The 18869-nt window shown below is 41.9% G+C and overlaps 1 protein-coding gene across 2 annotated transcripts in view; it reads left to right on the plus strand.

Annotated features, from left to right (window-relative positions):
- LOC121550489 (inactive dipeptidyl peptidase 10) overlaps window positions 1–18869 on the plus strand; it is a 382617-nt gene that overhangs the window by 334752 nt on the left and 28996 nt on the right. For both annotated transcript variants that reach the window (XM_041862762.2, XM_041862770.2), the window contains exon 8: window positions 15693–15813. In XM_041862762.2, coding sequence (XP_041718696.1) covers window positions 15693–15813 — 121 coding nt within the window. The remainder of the gene's footprint in view (window positions 1–15692; window positions 15814–18869) is intronic.

The following is an 18869-nucleotide window of genomic DNA, read 5'->3' on the forward strand; positions in this document are numbered from 1 at the left end:
CGGGGGGACCTAGTGAATGACCTGCAGAGAGCTGGGACCAAAGTAACAAAGCCTACCATCAGTAACACACTACGCCGCCAGGGACTCAAATCCTGCAGTGCAAGATGTGTCCCCCTGCATAAGCCAGTACATGTCCAGGCCCGTCTGAAGTTTGCTAGAGTGCATTTGGATGATCCAGAAGAGGATTGGGAGAATGTCATATGGTCAGATGAAACCAAAATATTACTTTTTGGTAAAAACTCAACTCGTCGTGACCAGACCAGGGGCGCTACGGGGGGGTAGCTAGAGAGTGGTGGTCACGCCCGGAGCCGGATCCGCCTGCGAGGCGGAATGCCCACCCGGCCCCTCCCCTGTTGGGTTTAGTTGGCGCGGTCGCAGTCCGCGCCTTTGGGGGGGGGGGGGGGTACTGTCACACCCTGGCTCTGGGGCCTCTTATATGTTGAGCCAGGGTGTTCATTTCTATGTTTAGTGTTCCATGTTCATGTTCTAGTTCATGTGTTTCTATGTTGGCCGGGGTGGTTCCCAATCAGAGGCAGCTGTGGCTTGTTGTCTCTGATTGGGTACCATACTTAGGCAGCCTGTTTTGCACACCGGAGAGGTTTGTGTTTTGTTAACCTTAGGACTTCACGTATCGTTTATTGTTTTGGTTCATTGTGTGTACACTAATAAAAAGATGTACGCCTATCACGCTGCGCCTTGGTCCGGTTCTTACGACGATCGTGACCGCTCTGGCCTCTGTCCCTCTCAAGGCAGGCTTTTTTGAAAAGGAGGCGGACGCTAACAACAATCCTTTGGGTAAAACTGAAAGAACTGACCAGACGCAATGGCTTTGGTTGCGATCCGCCAATACAAATTTGAAGAAGAAGACGTAATGGCTTCAAGTGATTCCTCTCATCAACCCGAATTCAACGATGGAGCATCTATTAGCTACATGGTGACATTCAACCATACAAGTTTCAACCGGAATATAGCGAAGAGGATTCAAAACTAAGAGTTGGATTTAGCTAACATTAGAAACTCAGCTACAGCCGATGCCAGCACCAAGAGGGCAGATGACAAATATGTGCCTAGCTAAGTAAGTTATTTTTTCTAGGAGCCATCTATCTAGCTAGCTAGCTAACTTTAGTTGATCTAATGAAACTCATATTGTGTATTGCTGGCTAATATACTACTTGTCACGTCTCCTCTGGTTGCTCCCCTCCGGCGCTCTGATTCGCCGGTCTACTGAGCCACCGGTCTGAGCGCACCGCCTCGGCAACACCGGAATGGAAACCCAACGCACCCTAATCACCTCCAATGCACCTGCACCTCATCATCTCACACCACCCCTATTTAGCCCTGGACTGTTCTAGATGATGTTGTGTGTGATTGTTTAGCTTTGTGTCATTTACTCTATCTTTGTTATTTCTCTTGCTCATTGTTAAGTAAACCTTGACCTTGTTAATTCCTGCATCTGCATCCTGCCTCTTCGTATACTCAGTACGCGTAACACTACTGTTTTACAGTGGGGGGAAATTGAATAATGTTTATGTTTACTAACTTAGCTAGCTAGGTAGCTAGCTAACTAAGTTAGGTAGCTAAACAACTTCCGGTAGCCATATCTATGACAAAAAATAGAACATGTTTTACAATCGTAGATCTTTTGTATCTCGATTGTAAAACCTCTTCTCATTTTAGTGGTAGATGTGGTTAGCAAGCTACAATGTTAAAACCAGCCACCCAAATTTAGGTTTAGCAACAAACGTTAGCACATGACTGGAGTTGGCTAGTTAGCCTGGTGCCTGCTAATTTATATGCCATGCCTCGCATTTATAACTTGTTAGCAAACATGTGTAACTGTAAATAATTTTACTAGCTAGCTATGTAACATCATTGACGAGGGGTTGGCATTGGTTATGATTATGACCGTGGATGCATTTCAGTCTCTCAAAATTATATACATTTACATTTTAGTCATTTAGCAGACGCTCTTATCCAGAGCGACTTACAGTTAGTGAATACATATATATATTTTTTTATACTGGCCCCCCGTGGGAATCAAACCCACAACCCTGGTGTTGCAAACGCCATGCTCTATCAACTGAGCTACATCCCTGCCGGCCATTCCCTCCCCTACTCTGGACGACGCTGGGCCAATTGTGCGCCGCCCATGAGTCTCCCGGTCGCGGCCGGCTGCGACAGAGCCTGGATTCGAACCAGGATCTCTAGTGGCACAGTTAGCACTGCGATGCAGTGCCTTAGACCACTGCTCCACTCAGGAGCACATGATACAAGATAGGATTCCAAACAGATGTAAATAACAAGTATTGCATATCAAGCAAGCTAGCTAGCTAAGTATACTAGCAAACAGTGAGGAGAAACAGTAATACAATGATTTACTGTTGTAAATCTCTAAAACTGAAGCTGGTTTTACTATAAGAATATATGCCTAAGCATGCCTGATAGACATGCCTGTAGGTAGACACTGTCTGCCTACCTACCTAGGCTCATTTGTATGGTCTGGTCACTGTGCAAAAGTTGAGAGTTATGTCATATTCTTTCTATTAGGCTAGATATTGTTGTAAATGTAATATGTGCATTCTGAAAGTATTCAGACCCCTTCACATTTTCCACATTTTGTTACGTTACAGCCTTATTCTAAAATTGATTAAATTAAATATGCTGCTCATCAATCTACACACAATATCCCATAATAAGACGTTGCCGAAAGTGGTGTAGGGCTTCTTAACCACCAACTGTTCGGTCCTCTTGCAGAAGATTTGCTGGTACTGCACGTCTCCTAGAAAGGCATGGTTGTGGTGTTAGCATTTTACACTTTTTGTTGAAGGGACGTAGGGCAACACGCCTTTGTTGGTAAAGCTATGAACCGAATGGGACCGGCTAGCGTATTGTTTAGGGACAATGAGGGGACATTGGGAGCTGCTTCTGAGAGGAAAGACCAGTCAACAAAGTGAATGGGCTGGGGGGCTAAAGAAGGTGTGAAAAGTCTTAGGAAGGCAGTTCTTACACAGTATGAATTGTTATGTATGGCAGATTGAGGAGAAATGGCACCTCAATCGCTCTCACACACAACAATACATTTACAACCAAAATCCCCTTCCTCATCTCAAAGTACTGTCTGTAAACCTCCCCAGCCCAATGACCATGACAGATCATTCTTGTCAACAGTAGCCCTTTGCAGGGGAATTCTGTAGACTTTTCTTTGTATTGTGTTTTGAGAATCTGAAGAGAGAAGAATGAGGTGGTTGTGTCATTACTGTTGTAGTCTTGATTTTATACCTTTCAGTGTCCCTTGCTGGTTTCTGTCCCACAATCTTGTTGTGCTCCATAACCGCTAGATGTGTTCTCTCCCTCATGCTTGTGTACCCAAAATACCCCCGCTTTGGGTATTTTTCAGCAGGGCACTGTGGAATGACTCCAGATAACCTGAGTTTTACAAAAAGAAATTGTAAAAAGAAAAGAGGAGTAGTCTAAATTCATTACATGGTCTGGAAGGTACTCTGTGGTCCTCAGGCTACCTCTAACCACCTGTAACCCCATAACACATACACAAACCATACAAACACTAGCCAATTCATGTTGATCAAATCAAATCAAAATTAAATCAAATTTTATTGGTCACATGCGCCGAATACAACAGGTGCAGACATTACAGTGAAATGCTTACTTACAGCCCTTAACCAACAGTGCATTTATTTTTAACAAAAAAGTAAAAATAAAACAACAACAAAAAAAGTGTTGAGAAAAAAAGAGCAGAAGTAAAATAAAGTGACAGTAGGGAGGCTATATATACAGGGGGGGTACCGTTGCAGAGTCAATGTGCGGGGGCACCGGCTAGTTGAGGTAGTTGAGGTAATATGTACATGTGGGTAGAGTTAAAGTGACTATGCATAAATAATTAACAGAGTAGCAGCAGCGTAAAAAGGATGGGGTGGGGGGGCAGTGCAAATAGTCCGGGTAGCCATGATTAGCTGTTCAGGAGTCTTATGGCTTGGGGGTAGAAGCTGTTGAGAAGTCTTTTGGACCTAGACTTGGCACTCCGGTACCGCTTGCCGTGCGGTAGCAGAGAGAACAGTCTATGACTAGGGTGGCTGGAGTCTTTGTCAATTTTGAGGGCCTTCCTCTGACACCGCCTGGTATAGAGGTCCTGGATGGCAGGAAGCTTGGCCCCAGTGATGTACTGGGCCGTACGCACTACCCTCTGTAGTGCCTTGCGGTCGGAGGCCAAGCAGTTGCCATACCAGGCGGTGATGCAACCAGTCAGGATGCTCTCGATGGTGCAGCTGTATAATTTTTTGAGGATCTGAGGACCCATGCCAAATCTTTTCAGTCTCCTGAGGGGGAAAAGGCTTTGTCGTGCCCTCTTCACGACTGTCTTGGTGTGTTTGGACCATGATAGTTCGTTGGTGATGTGGACACCAAGAAACTTGAAGCTCTCAACCTGTTCCACTACAGCCCCGTCGGTGAGAATGGGGGCGTGCTCAGTCCTCTTTTTTTTCCTGTAGTCCACAATCACCTCCTTTGTCTTGGTCACGTTGAGGGAGAGGTTGTTGTCCTGGCACCACACGGCCAGGTCTCTGACCTCCTCCCTATAGGCTGTCTCATCGTTGTCGGTGATCAGGCCTACCACTGTTGTGTCGTCGGCAAACTTAATGATGGTGTTGGAGTCGTGCCTGGCCATGCAGTCATGGGTGAACAGAGAGTACAGGAGGGGACTGAGCACGCACCCCTGAGGGGCCCCTGTGTTGAGGATCAGTGTGGCAGATGTGTTGTTACCTACCCTTACCACCTGGGGGCGGCCCGTCAGGAAGTCCAGGATCCAGTTGCAGAGGGAGGTGTTTAGTCCCAGGATCCTTAGCTTAGTGATGAGCTTAGAGGGCACTATGGTGTTGAATGCTGAGCTGTAGTCAATGAATAGCATTCTCACGTAGGTGTTCCTCTTGTCCAGGTGGAAAAGGGCAGTGTGGAGTGCAATAGTGATTGCATCATCTGTGGATCTGTTGGGGCGGTATGCAAATTGGAGTGGGTCTAGGGTTTCTGGGATAATGCTGTTGATGTGAGCCATGACCATCCTTTCAAAGCACTTCATGGCTACAGATGTCAGTGCTACGGGTCGGTAGTCATTTAGGCAGGTTATCTTAGAGTCCTTGGGCACGGGGACTATGGTGGTCTGCTTGAAACATGTTGGTATTACAGACTCTGTCAGGGACATGTTGAAAATGTCAGTGAAGACACTTGCCAGTTGGTCAGCACATGCTCGGAGTACACGTCCTGGTAATCCGTCTGGCCCTGCGGCCTTGTGAATGTTGACCTGCTTAAAAGTCTTACTCACATCGGCTACGGAGAGCGTGATCACATAGTCATCCGGAACAGCTGGTGCTCTCATGCATGCTTCAGTGTTGCTTGCCTCGAAGCGAGCATAGAAGTGGTTTAGCTCGTCTGGTAGGCTTGTGTCACTGGGCAGCTCGCGGCTGTGCTTCCCTTTATAGTCTGTAATAGTTTTCAAGCCCTGCCACATCCGACGAGCGTCAGAGCCAGTGTAGTACGATTCAATCTTAGTCCTGTATTGACTCTTTGCCTGTTTGATGGTTCGTCGGAGGTCATAGCGGGATTTCTTATAAGCGTCCGGGTTAGAGTCCCGTTCCTTGAAAGCGGCAGCTCTACCCTTTAGCTCAGTGCGGATGTTTCCTGTAATCCATGGCTTCTGGTTGGGGTATGTACGTACGGTCACTGTGGGGGCGACATCATCGATGCACTTATTGATGAAGCCAGTGACTGATGTGGTGTACTCCTCAATGCTGTCTGAAGAATCCCGGAACATGTTCCAGTCTGTGCTAGCAAAACAGTCCTGTAGCTTAGCATCTGCGTCATCTGACCACATCATGCTTACTGTGGATTTAGCTATTTTAGCCATCAGCTTGTAAATATTTTGGCCAACTTACCATCACCTTGTGCAGAGCTAAGGGTTGGAAGCGCATATTGGTGTAATCAGATTCTGTACCACCTACAACAAAATACACAACAATTCACAATTTAACCACCCCACTAACTGTATTGATCTCTATTAGACTGGATAGCTAAGTATACCTAACTTGGACATGTCAATATTGTCAGCTTGCTGTTAGCTAACTAGTGTCACTAAATTGGCAACAAGATTGCTAGCTAGCTGAGACTGGCTGAGAACCAACTGACCAACCATAGGCGATTTATCCACATTCATCATTGCTACCAACACACAAACAGAGAGTGAGTTAACTATATCGACAATTCAATTTTTAGTAACAGAGTGTTTTCCAGACAAGGGTGGAATAGATGGCTACTAAATGTAGATACTCTTATTTGGTAACATTAGCTAGCTTACGTTAGCTAATGTCAGTCAAAAATAGAATGAACAAACAAACATGTTTACTCTGCTGAAGGTAGCTACCAGTCTAGCAGTGACTACCATTGCATAGGCGAAATTGATTGACTGTGTGTATACCAAAAGATAGGTAGCTATATGATTTAGCTGATGGTTTCAGAGTTCAATACAGGCCTGTAACGTTAGCTAGCTAGCTAACTTACCCAGCAACTCCAGCAAGCTAGCTAACGTTAGGTTACCTTTAATTTATGGTATCTCATCACTTCTCAACTGTCGTCGAAATGGATTCCCCATCATTTCAGCCTGAAAATGTCTATGATAATCTTTGGTCACTGCATCATTCTTGATAGCCGCAAGCCACTGGCAGAATCAGGATGAATCTCTAGCACAGCCAGGCACAGAACACCACACGGGCATGATGACAAACATTAGTGAATAACAAACACATTCAAAACAATCTTGCCTAGAGAACTTCAGAGATTACTGTGTGTTGGTCATTCGATGTAAACAAGCCATTATTCAAGTTTGTGGGCATGCCCCTCTACCTAGTGGGCGGTATCAGTATTTGCTATGAATGCCAGACTTTGTGGTTCACTATGAGCAGACGAATACACAGGTATTCGAAACTACTAGCTTGTGGTTTGGATAATTGTGATGTTTATGATAAAAACAATGTTGTTAAAATAGTAATGATTATATGCCGTGGCAGACAGGGTGAAATTCCCTTTTAATAGACCCAAGTGTATACTTCAGTCCTCAAAACAATATCCCACAATCGGACAACAGAAACCTTGACCTGATGAATACTTTAAATGTAATTAAGCACTGGAAAATTTGAAGGACAGAGAAAAATACTTTTTTTTGTCAAACATACTCTAGGAATTTATGTAAATTGCCAATGCAAGACCAGATGTCTTTAGTTAATTAATAGACTTCCAGACATATCTTTCTGGCTGCTGAAGTAAAGACTTGTTGGCTTGATGGAGTTAGCTCTGGTATTTGTTCTGACACCTGCTTCACTCCCCCACAACAAACCTTACCATTGGACAACAAACCTTGCACTATCACCACGGAGAATGGCCATTTACATCATGGCATTGCCAACTGGTCTACTCAAGCAGCGTTTATGAAATGTCAAAATGGGCTGTGGTGACACAATGTGCACCAAGCATTAGATCCTTCCTTTTATTGGGAAGCAAAGGCAGTGGCGGTTGGTATACGAGTAGAAAGAGTTGAAGCTGAAGTGAAGTAGTCAACATCTGTGGATGTAATAAATTGTGGATTGATTCTCTTTCTTTAACACTGACAATTGTCAGACCATCTATAGTGGGATCCAAAATTATTGGATCCCTTGATAAAGATGAGCAAATAAGACTATAAAATAAATAATACAAATATTGAGCTACAGGTAACTGCCAAAATAAAGGAAACACCAACATAAAGTATCTAAACCACTTAAACTCTGACGCCCTCTGGTGTTATTCTCTAAATTATGCATAATATTATATACTACTAGAGGTGTGCCGAGTAGGCAGACAAAACGAGTATCGTAACGGATATGGGCAATTTTCTGGATCTGATTATGATCTGAGTATTTTTTGTAATTATCCATGATAAAAAAATAAGTACTACTTTTAGGGTGCCAGCACGCACGCATCTTTCTAATGTCAGTCAAGTGAGGTGCTACGTGGTCTAAATAACTCAACTGGCTAGGGATAGGGTAGGGATAAAAGATTAAACACCGATGGGCATTCTGAATGATAGTAAACTTGTCTTCCCGCTGCAATTTGAGGACACACAGACATTGGTCAGACACCCACACACACACACACACACACACACACACACACACACACACACACACACATACACACACCTGCACGGCTCCTAATCTGCAGCTTGTTTGGTCTATAAATGTGCAGGGAGATTGGTGTTTTGCCAACATCTACTTAGGCATATTAAAACATTTCATTTATTTCTGATCACGAGTATCATCCGATCCAATTATCAATTGTCAATTTACAGATATGATTACAAATACGGTTGGGAATAAGAGATTTGAAAGTCTAGGGTCTAAATTCAATCAGATCAAGCATTAACCAGCAATAGCAGATGTTTTGTCGGTGCTGGGGGTGGAACTGCATTGAAGCTATCAAATCGGTGAGCAGCTGATCTTGCAATTATTGTCAGGAAGCCACACACGCCCCACTCGCATTAGAAGTTCAGAACGAGAAAGTGTAGGCTATATAGAAATAATTATGCTCAAAATGAAAAGACATTAAACAAAATAATGATGATTTCTATCAGCCTAATCGAGGTGTAGATTACATCTCACATTCCAGTGTTTGAACCTGTAAACAAGGCTACATAGGATTACTCTTAATGCGACTCCGTGCAGCCAATGGCAATGTCCACAGTTCCACCTCCACAGCCAAAACAAACGCTATGCGGATGTCAGCTAAAGCAGATCTGATTGAATAGAGCCCGAGGATTGAAATAAAACCTGTCACCAATTACTGTTCCAAAAGCATACAAAAATAATAATAATAATAATTTTTGTCAGATCTTTATCCTAATGGTGGTGCTCTAAATATGTGTAAATTCCCATAGGAACAGAGCCATTTTAAAAGTGCATGGCTTGTGCAATGTGCCATGCCTTCATTTTGCAAGAATTATATACAGTACATATGAGGAGAAAGCTGAAGTCTCTACCTATCCATTGATGTAAATATATCCCATGTCTGATTCCCAGTTCCACTAGATAGCAGTAGGAGATCACATGACGTCTCTTGGCCACTTGAAACCAGTTGTGTCTGGTTTGGGTAGTGAGTCACTGTGCCAAAATCTTACATTTACATTACATTTTAGTCATTTAGCAGACGCTCTTATCCAGAGCGACTTACAGGAGCAATTAGGGTTAAGTGCCTTGCTCAAGGGCACATCGACAGATTTTTCACCTAGTCGGCTCGGGGATTAGAACCAGCGACCTTTCAGTTACTGGCACAACACTCTTAACCACTAAGCTACCTGCCACCCCAATGACTTCAGCAATCAGGGCTTGCAAGTTATGGATTATTATAATATTTTTTTTTTAGACAGAGTGAGGAAATTTAAAACATATTTTCCAATTCACTTTTCCTATTGTAAACGATGAACTAGATCAACGGAGCATGTGGAGGATGCATACAGTGGGGAAAAAAGTATTTAGTCAGCCACCAATTGTGCAAGTTCTCCCACTTAAAAAGATGAGAGAGGCCTGTAATTTTCATCATAGGTACACGTCAACTATGACAGACAAAATGAGAAAAAAAATTCCAGAAAATCACATTGTAGGATTTTTATTGAATTTATTTGCAAATGATGGTGGAAAATAAGTATTTGGTCAATAACAAAAGTTTCTCAATACTTTGTTATATACCCTTTGTTGGCAATGACACAGGTCAAACGTTTTCTGTAAGTCTTCACAAGGTTTTCACACACTGTTGCTGGTATTTTGGCCCATTCCTCCATGCAGATCTCCTCTAGAGCAGTGATGTTTTGGGGCTGTCGCTGGGCAACACAGACTTTCAACTCCCTCCAAAGATTTTCTATGGGGTTGAGATCTGGAGACTCCAGGACCTTGAAATGCTTCTTACGAAACCACTCCTTCGTTGCCCGGGCGGTGTGTTTGGGATCATTGTCATGCTGAAAGACCCAGCCACATTTCATCTTCAATGCCCTTGCTGATGGAAGGAGGTTTTCACTCAAAATCTCACGATACATGGCCCCATTCATTCTTTCCTTTACACGGATCAGTCGTCCTGGTCCCTTTGCAGAAAAACAGCCCCAAAGCATGATGTTACCACCCCCATGCTTCACGGTAGGTATGGTGTTCTTTGGATGCAACTCAGCATTCTTTGTCCTCCAAACACGACGAGTTGAGATTTTACCAAAAAGTTATATTTTGGTTTCATCTGACCATATGACATTCTCCCAAGCCTCTTCTGGATCATCCAAATGCACTCTAGCAAACTTCAGACGGGCCTGGACATGTACTGGCTTAAGCAGGGGGACACGTCTGGCACTGCAGGATTTGAGTCCCTGGCGGCGTAGTATGTTACTGATGGTAGGCTTTGTTACTTTGGTCCCAGCTCTCTGCAGGTCATTCACTAGGTCCCCAGTGTGGTTCTGGGATTTTTGCTCACCGTTCCTGTGATCATTTTGACCCCACGGGGTGAGATCTTGCGTGGAGCCCCAGATCGAGGGAGATTATCAGTGGTCTTGTATGTCTTCCATTTCCTAATAATTGCTCCCACAGCTGATTTCTTCAAACCAAGCTGCTTACCTATTGCAGATTCAGTCTTCCCAGCCTGGTGCAGGTCTACAATTTTGTTTCTGGTGTCCTTTGACAGCTCTTTGGTCTTGGCCATAGTGGAGTTTGGAGTGTGACTGTTTGAGGTTGTGGACAGGTGTCTTTTATACTGATAACAAGTTCAAACTGGTGCCATTAATACAGGTAATGAGTGGAGGACAGAGGAGCCTCTTAAAGAAGAAGTTACAGGTCTGTGAGAGCCAGAAATCTTGCTTGTTTGTAGGTGACCAAATACTTATTTTCCACCATAATTTGCAAATAAATTCATAAAAAATCCTACAATGTGATTTTCTGGATTTTTTTCTCAATTTGTCTGTCATAGTTGACGTGTACCTATGATGAAAATTACAGGCCTCTCTCATCTTTTTAAGTGGGAGAACTTGCACAATTGATGGCTGACTAAATACTATTTTCCCCACATTATATATATATATATATATATATATATATATATATATATATATATATATATATATATATATATATATATATACATTTGCAAATCTGTTTTCGCTTTGTCATTATGGAGTATTGTGTGTGTTGATTGATGAAGAAGAAAAAAATATTCATCAATTTTAGAGTAAGGCTGTAACGTAACAAAAAAAAAAAGTCAAGGTCTCTGAATACTTTCCGAATGCACTGTGTATGGAGACCCCCCTATCCCGGCTTAGACAGGGCTTAGACTCTTATGGGTTATAAAATCCTATTATATTAAATGAAGTGCCCTTTTATATAGACCACATGGAAAATTCAATAAATCAGATTTTCAATATAAATAAAGACTTCCTAAAGTGCCACAATTCAGCATTTTGACATGTCCCTCCATGTCCCTCATTTAAGGGTCAAGCCTGTTACGTGAACTGAACTCTTGTTTTAATATGGGTGAAACTATTCCTTAAAAAAATATGTTTTATAAAGAAACATTGAACATCTAATTGTCAAATCTGTTACCCATAGATAGACAGGCTAGAATTGCATTCAATTGCCCTTCCCTGTTGCACATAACAAGCTTCCATTCCCCCGTCCCACGGGGATGTATGTGCAATTTAAGAAGAAATCATCAACACTTTTACTTTCTTTGCCACCTCTTGAGCCTATACAGTGGGGAGAACAAGTATTTGATACACTGCCGATTTTGCAGGTTTTCCTACTTACAAAGCATGTAGAGGTCTGTCATTTTTATCATAGGTACACTTCAACTGTGAGAGACGGAATCTAAAACAAAAATCCAGAAAATCACATTGTATGATTTTTAAGTAATTATTTAGCATTTTATTGCATGACATAAGTATTTGATCACCTACCAACCAGTAAGAATTCCGGCTCTCACAGACCTGTTAGTTTTTCTTTAAGAAGCCCTCCAGTTCTCCACTCATTACCTGTATTAACTGCACCTGTTTGAACTCGTTACCTGTATAAAAGACACCTGTCCACACACTCAATCAAACAGACTCCAACCTCTCCACAATGACCAAGACCAGAGAGCTGTGTAAGGACATCAGGGATACAATTGTAGACCTGCACAAGGCTGGGATGGGCTACAGGACAATAGGCAAGCAGCTTGGTGAGAAGGCAACAACTGTTGCCGCAATTATTAGAAAATGGAAGAAGTTCAAGATGACGGTCAATCACCCTCGGTCTGGGGCTCCATGCAAGATCTCACCTCGTGGGGCATCAATTATCATGAGGAAGGTGAGGGATCAGCCCAGAACTACACAGCAGGACCTGGTCAATGACCTGAAGTGAGCTGGGACCACAGTCTCAAAGGAAACCATTAGTAACACACTACGCCGTCATGGATTAAAATCCTGCAGCACACGCAAGGTCCCCCTGCTCAAGCCAGCGCATGTCCAGGCCCATCTGAAGTTTGCCAATGACCATCTGGATGATCCAGAGGAGGAATGGGAGAAGGTCATGTGGTCTGATGAGACAATAATAGAGCTTTTTGGTCTAAACTCCACTCGCCGTGTTTGGAGGAAGAAGAAGGATGAGTACAATCCCAAGAACACCATCCCAACCGTGAAGCATGGAGGTGGAAACATCATTCTTTGGGGATGCTTTTCTGCAAAGGGGACAGGACGACTGCACCGTATTGAGGGGAGGATGGATGGGGCCATGTATCGCGAGATCTTAGCCAACAACCTCCTTCCCTCAGTAAGAGTATTGAAGATGGGTCGTGGCTGGGTCTTCCAGCATGACAACGACCCGAAACACACAGCCAGGGCAACTAAGGAGTGGCTCCGTAAGAAGCATCTCAAGGTCCTGGAGTAGCTCTCCAGACCTGAACCCAATAGAAAATCTTTGGAGGGAGCTGAAAGTCTGTATTGCCCAGCGACAGCCCTGAAACCTGAAGGATCTGGAGAAGGTCTGTATGGAGGAGTGGGCCAAAATCCCTGCTGCAGTGTGTGAAAACCTGGTCAAGACCTACAGGAAATGTATGATCTCTGTAATTGCAAACAAAGGTTTCTGTACCAAATATTAAGTTCTGCTTTTATGATGTATCAAATACTTATGTCATGCAATAAAATGCAAATTAATTACTTAAAAATCATACAATGTGATTTTCTGGATTTTTGTTTTAGATTCCGTCTCTCACAGTTGAAGTGTACCTATGATAAAAATTACAGACCTCTACATGCTTTGTAAGTAGGAAAACCTGCAAAATCGGCAGTGTATCAAATACTTGTTCTCCCCACTGTATATGCTATGCCTGGATAAAATAAAATAGAGAGGGCCATGAAGAATAGACTAGTAAACCCTTATATCCACAGAAAGCTGAAGAGTTGTAGAATACAGTGGACTGGTCCAAATACATCAGCAAAATATATATTTTTCTATACAAATCTTGGGTATAAAATAAAAAAGTATGTCAATTATTCATGTGAATGAATAAGGCTTTTTACCCTTTGAATCCCCTCCATATTGTTTCAAACAGAGGGTTCATGACATGATGGATTATTTGTCTGATACGGTTCAAATGTATTATGAAGTTATGCGTAAATGTTAAGTACTGTTGTTCCATGATATTCATGGTATTCATCCATGATATTCATAGAGTTGGTAGTTTATTCAGGATGACCTGGAGCTTCATTTGGTATAAACTGTGTCGACATAAGACAAACACATGCATATTTATTGAAAATCTACTTATTGAAATGTTGCTTACAGGAGGCCTGGGGGGTGATATCGAATCCTACAGCAACAATGTTTTACTGAACCCCCTGTTAAAGATGAAAAGAAAGATAATGTGAAAGTCAGTCTTTCGGGGATTGACATCTAATGAGCCAATGAAAAGTGAGCATGAGAAGGCGTAGGTCCGCCTACACAATCCTGGGTATAACACACCGCTAGCCATCCACTGTAGAGACGTATAATGCATTCATCTTAATATCACAGTCATAGTAAGTACATTTCTCCTCAATAAAGTAGCTATCAGCGAGGTCAGAGCTAGTAAGGGCGGGAAAAAAGTCAAGTGCAAGTGTTTTTTTTTGGTGGTGCGAGGTGGTTCGCGGTGTGGTGCTGTGGGATTATTTAAGATACTCTTTGAAGAGGTAGGGTTTTAGATATTTTCGGAATATGGGCAGGGACTATGCTGTCCTCACTTCAGGGGGAAGCTGGTTCCACCATTGGGGTGCCAGGACAGAGAAGAGCTTGGACTGGGCTGAGTGGGAGCTAGACCTACACTCTGACATATAGTAAAGAAATGTAATAATAATAATAAAAACAGTCTAGTGCCCGATCTCGAGTACTATAATTTTTTCATTATTTAAGTAAGCAGAAGAGAGGCACTTACTATAGACTTTTTTTTTACCTCTTGAGATGAGAAAATATGTTTTTTATGAAGTTGAGCATGTGGTCTTGGTGACAGAATGTTAAGATTTGGTGAAATCAAAAGTATATTTTTTACTCACTTTAAATTATATTACTGGCCTGGTGGCCCAAAAAATCATACTGATACTCGGTTCGTATACAGAACTGACACAATAGGTTTGTGTGGGTCAACAACAGCATCCTTGAAGTGAAGCGTTTTGCTGCTGGGTTGACCTGTCAAAACAAACTCAAGCCCAAAACAAAAAGTAATCCATATAGAAATGTTACGATAGCGCTTCCTCGTAACCAAACCTGTCATAACCAAATTTCCTAACAGATGCCTCATAGTTTCAAACACACTCCTCTCCTACACCACTGTGGTACTGAAAATCCTACCCCGTTTAAGGACAGGTAGTCTCAGCCTTTAGTGAAGCAGATGGTACATTGATGTGGAAACTGTTCAAATGGTTCAAGTCATTGCTGTTAAAAGCAGCTTTTTTCGCTGAATCCAATACCACACACACACTTCTGAAGCGATTTAGGCAAGTTTCCTTTGCTTAATGCCTTTGATATAACAGCAGGGCCTGCAGAGCTTGAGACGGGGTCAGCTCAGCTCCGTGACCGAGTAACGACATAACAGTGCTTTATGTAAGTCTGGCTGATGCAGACAGCTGGCTGGCTTGGAAACGTTGAATGGTTTTGGGAAAAGAAAGTCATCTGAGGCTGAGGAGTTGGGTGCTAATTTTAACACAGCTCTATGTAACACGGGTCATTTAGGTTGATGGAATCAGACATTAGGTTTCTGGTGTTTCTCTGGACAGGGGGGATTCCAGGCCACTTCAACCATATCCATTCAGGGAATGAGACCTGAATAAGACTTGAATGGAAAATGTGTTATTATTTCCCCCTTTTCATGAATTTCAATATATCTGCTAAATTGAGTGGGTTGAAAGGGATTTTACCGTAGGCCTTGTATTTGTGTTTGGATATATTGTACATTACCATATAAGTTTATTCACTCTCTGGGTTCAAAACAGAATTATTGTAAAATGCTGATGTTTCATTGAGTTTCACAGTGCAGGCCAGTAGAGGTCATACCAAAGTGAAATGTTAAATGTGATATGTCAGTAATGACTTTCCTGATCTCATTGTGTGTCCTTGTGCCCACAGATCTACATATTTGAGAACAATATTTACTACCAATCAGATGTGAAGAGCAACTCCCTCAGACTGACATCGTCTGGAAAGGAAGGGGTCATTTTCAATGGGATCGCTGACTGGCTGTACGAGGGTAGGTGGGTCGTTCCACGAATAGAGTACATTTTGCGCCCCTTTGATATTTGAAGTAGAAATTGTGCATTCAGCATTTTGGCATGTCCCTCTGTGCACCCTCTGTGACTTCTAAGAAGATTTTAACCCACTTAACCCCAAAATGTATAAACGTTTGTTTCTGAAGATTATTATTTATTTCTTGTGAATAGTGATTCATTTACGTCGGTCTCATGTTTTAAGGTCAACCCTGTTAGTGAACTCTCGTTTTAATACGGTGAAACTATACTATTTATTTTATTTTATTTATACAGTGCCTTCAGAAAGTATTCACACCACTTGACTTTTTCCACATTTTGTTGTGTTACAGCCTGAATGTAAAATGGATTAAATTAAGATTGTGTGTCACTGGCCTACACACAATGCCCCAAAATGTCAAAGTGGAATTATGTTTTTCAATTTTTTTACAAATACATTAAAAGTGAAAAGCTGAAATGTCTTGAGTCAATATGTATTCAACCCCTTTGTTATGGCAAGCCTAAAAATGTGCTTAACAAGTCACATAATAAGTTGCATGGACTCACTCTGTGTGCAATAATAGTGTTTAACATGATTTTTGAATGACTACCTCATCTCTGTACCCCACACATACAATTATCTGTAAGGTCCCTCAGTCGAGCAGTGAATTTCAAACACAGATTCAACCACAAAGACAAGGGAGGTTTTCCAATGCCTCGTAAAGAAGGGCACCTATTGGTAGATGGGTAAAAAAAAAAAAGGTCATTGAATATCCCTTTGAGCATGGTGAAGTTATTTATTATACTTTGGATTGTGTATCAATACACCAGTCACTACAAAGATACAGGCGTTCTTCCTAACTCAGTTGCTGGAGAGGAAGGACACCGCTCAGATATTTCACCATGAGGTGACTTTAAAACCAGTTACAGAGTTTAATGGCTGTGATAGGAGAAAACTGAGGATGGATCAACAACATTGTAGTTACTCCACAATACTAACCTAATTGACAAAGTGAAAAGAAGGAAGTACAGAATAAAAAATATTCCTAAACATGCATCCTGTTTGCAACAGGGCACTAAAGTAATACTGCAACAAATGTGGCAAAGAAATTAACTTTTTGTCCTGAATACAAAGTGTTATGTTTGGGGCAAATCCAATACAACACATTACTGAGTACCACTCTCCATATTTTAAAGCATAGTGGTGGCTGCGTCATGTTATGGGTATGCTTGTAATCGTTAAATACTGGGGAGATTTTCAGGATAAAAATGTACGGAATGGAGCTAAGCACGGGCAAAATCATAGAAGAAAACCTGGTTCAGTCTGGTTTCTCCAAGACACTGGGAGATGAATTCACCTTTCAGCAGCACAATAACCTAAAACATAATGCCAAATCTACACTGACGTTGCTTACCAAGAAGACAGTGAATGTTCCTGAGTGGCCGAGTTACAGTTTTTACTTAAATATACTAAATTTATGGCAAGCCCTAAAAATGGTTGTCTAGCAATGATCAACAACCAATTTGACAGCTCTTGAAGAATTTTGAAAAGAGTAATGGGAAAATGTTGCACAATCAAGTAGTGGAAAGCTCTTAGAGACTTACCCAGAAAGACTCACAGCTGTAATCGCTGCCAAAGGTGCTTCTACAAAGTATTTACTCAGGGGTGTGAATACTTAGTAAATGTGATATTTCTGTATTTCATTTTCAAAGAATTTGCTAAATTTTCTAAAGGATGAGTACTCAACATATTTCACTTTGTTATTATGAGGTATTGTGTGTAAATGGATGAGATAAAAAATATGTGTTTTTAATACATTTTGAATTCAGGTTGTAACACAACAAAATGTGGAATAAGTCAAGGGGTATGCATACTTTCTGAAGGCACTGTAACAGTAAACTCATAGTGTAAAAGCAGGTGAGCTGGTTCTACTCTTTTTGGCCATTTACTGATGTTTTGTTATGGAAAACTGAGCACGTTGAGCATTTTTTGTGAAGCTTGCATTCATTTGCCTCTCCCTGTTGCACACAACAAGCTTCCATTCCCTCTGTCACAAGGGGATTTATGGCTAATTTAAGATGAAAACTTAACCCTGTTACGGTCAACCCTGTTACTAAAGCCCAGAACCGCAGTTGCTTTTCACAACAGAAGCCACCCCACTGGTTGTGTTGTGAGAGAAAATAATAGAGTTTGAATGAAAATAGCTGCTGGGCTGGCCTTGGAAAGGTGTGTCTTTGTGCTAAATCCTGCCCACTTGAACAACCTTCATTGTGCCTCGCTGTGGGAGTCAGTGGAGTGCGAGGAAGTGGAAAGTCTCTATCTGCTACTACTGCCACCAGACTCAAACACAGCAGACACATACAACACACACTGACAAGTGATAAAGTCACAAATAAATGGACTGTTCAGGTCAGTGTGCCTTTATAATCAAGTTAGTCTGCTAGCTACTTGCTATTTAACAAGTGGATTTAACTTCTGTAGGAAAACAGCCCTAATGTTGGAAACAAACATAATTATGTCGTCATCCAGAGTCATATTTATTTATTTTTCAAGCTATAGCGCACAATATTTTACATACAGTAGATTTTTAAAGGACCAAAGAGTTTAGTCTGCTTCGTGTTTTCATTTTTGCCATGGAAAAAATATTGCGGTACTGGTATCGTCATTGCCCTATTGTCAGTGTGTGTTGGCTGTGTCTGCTGTGTTTGAGTCTGGTGGCAGTAGTAGCAGCTAGAGACGCTTCCTCTCACTCCACTGGCTCCCAGAGGGAGGCACAATGAAGGTTGTTAGAGTGGGCGGGATTTAGCGCAAAAACACACCTTTCCTCAAGGCCATCCCAGCAGCTATGGCTGTTTTCATTTAAACTACATTTTGTTTGTGAAAAGCAACTGCAAATCCAGGCTTTACTAGCACTTTATTGGCACTTACTATAAGTTCAACATGTGCTCTTTATGACAGAATGTTAAAATAAGGTGACATTAATCAATAAATAAATTGTTACACTCCCCAAAATGTACTCTATTTGTGGAACGACCCAGATATTAGCAATCACTTAAATAG

The sequence above is a fragment of the Coregonus clupeaformis genome, chromosome 4 (assembly GCF_020615455.1).
Source record: "Coregonus clupeaformis isolate EN_2021a chromosome 4, ASM2061545v1, whole genome shotgun sequence".
Classification (NCBI taxonomy): Eukaryota; Metazoa; Chordata; class Actinopteri; order Salmoniformes; family Salmonidae; genus Coregonus; species Coregonus clupeaformis.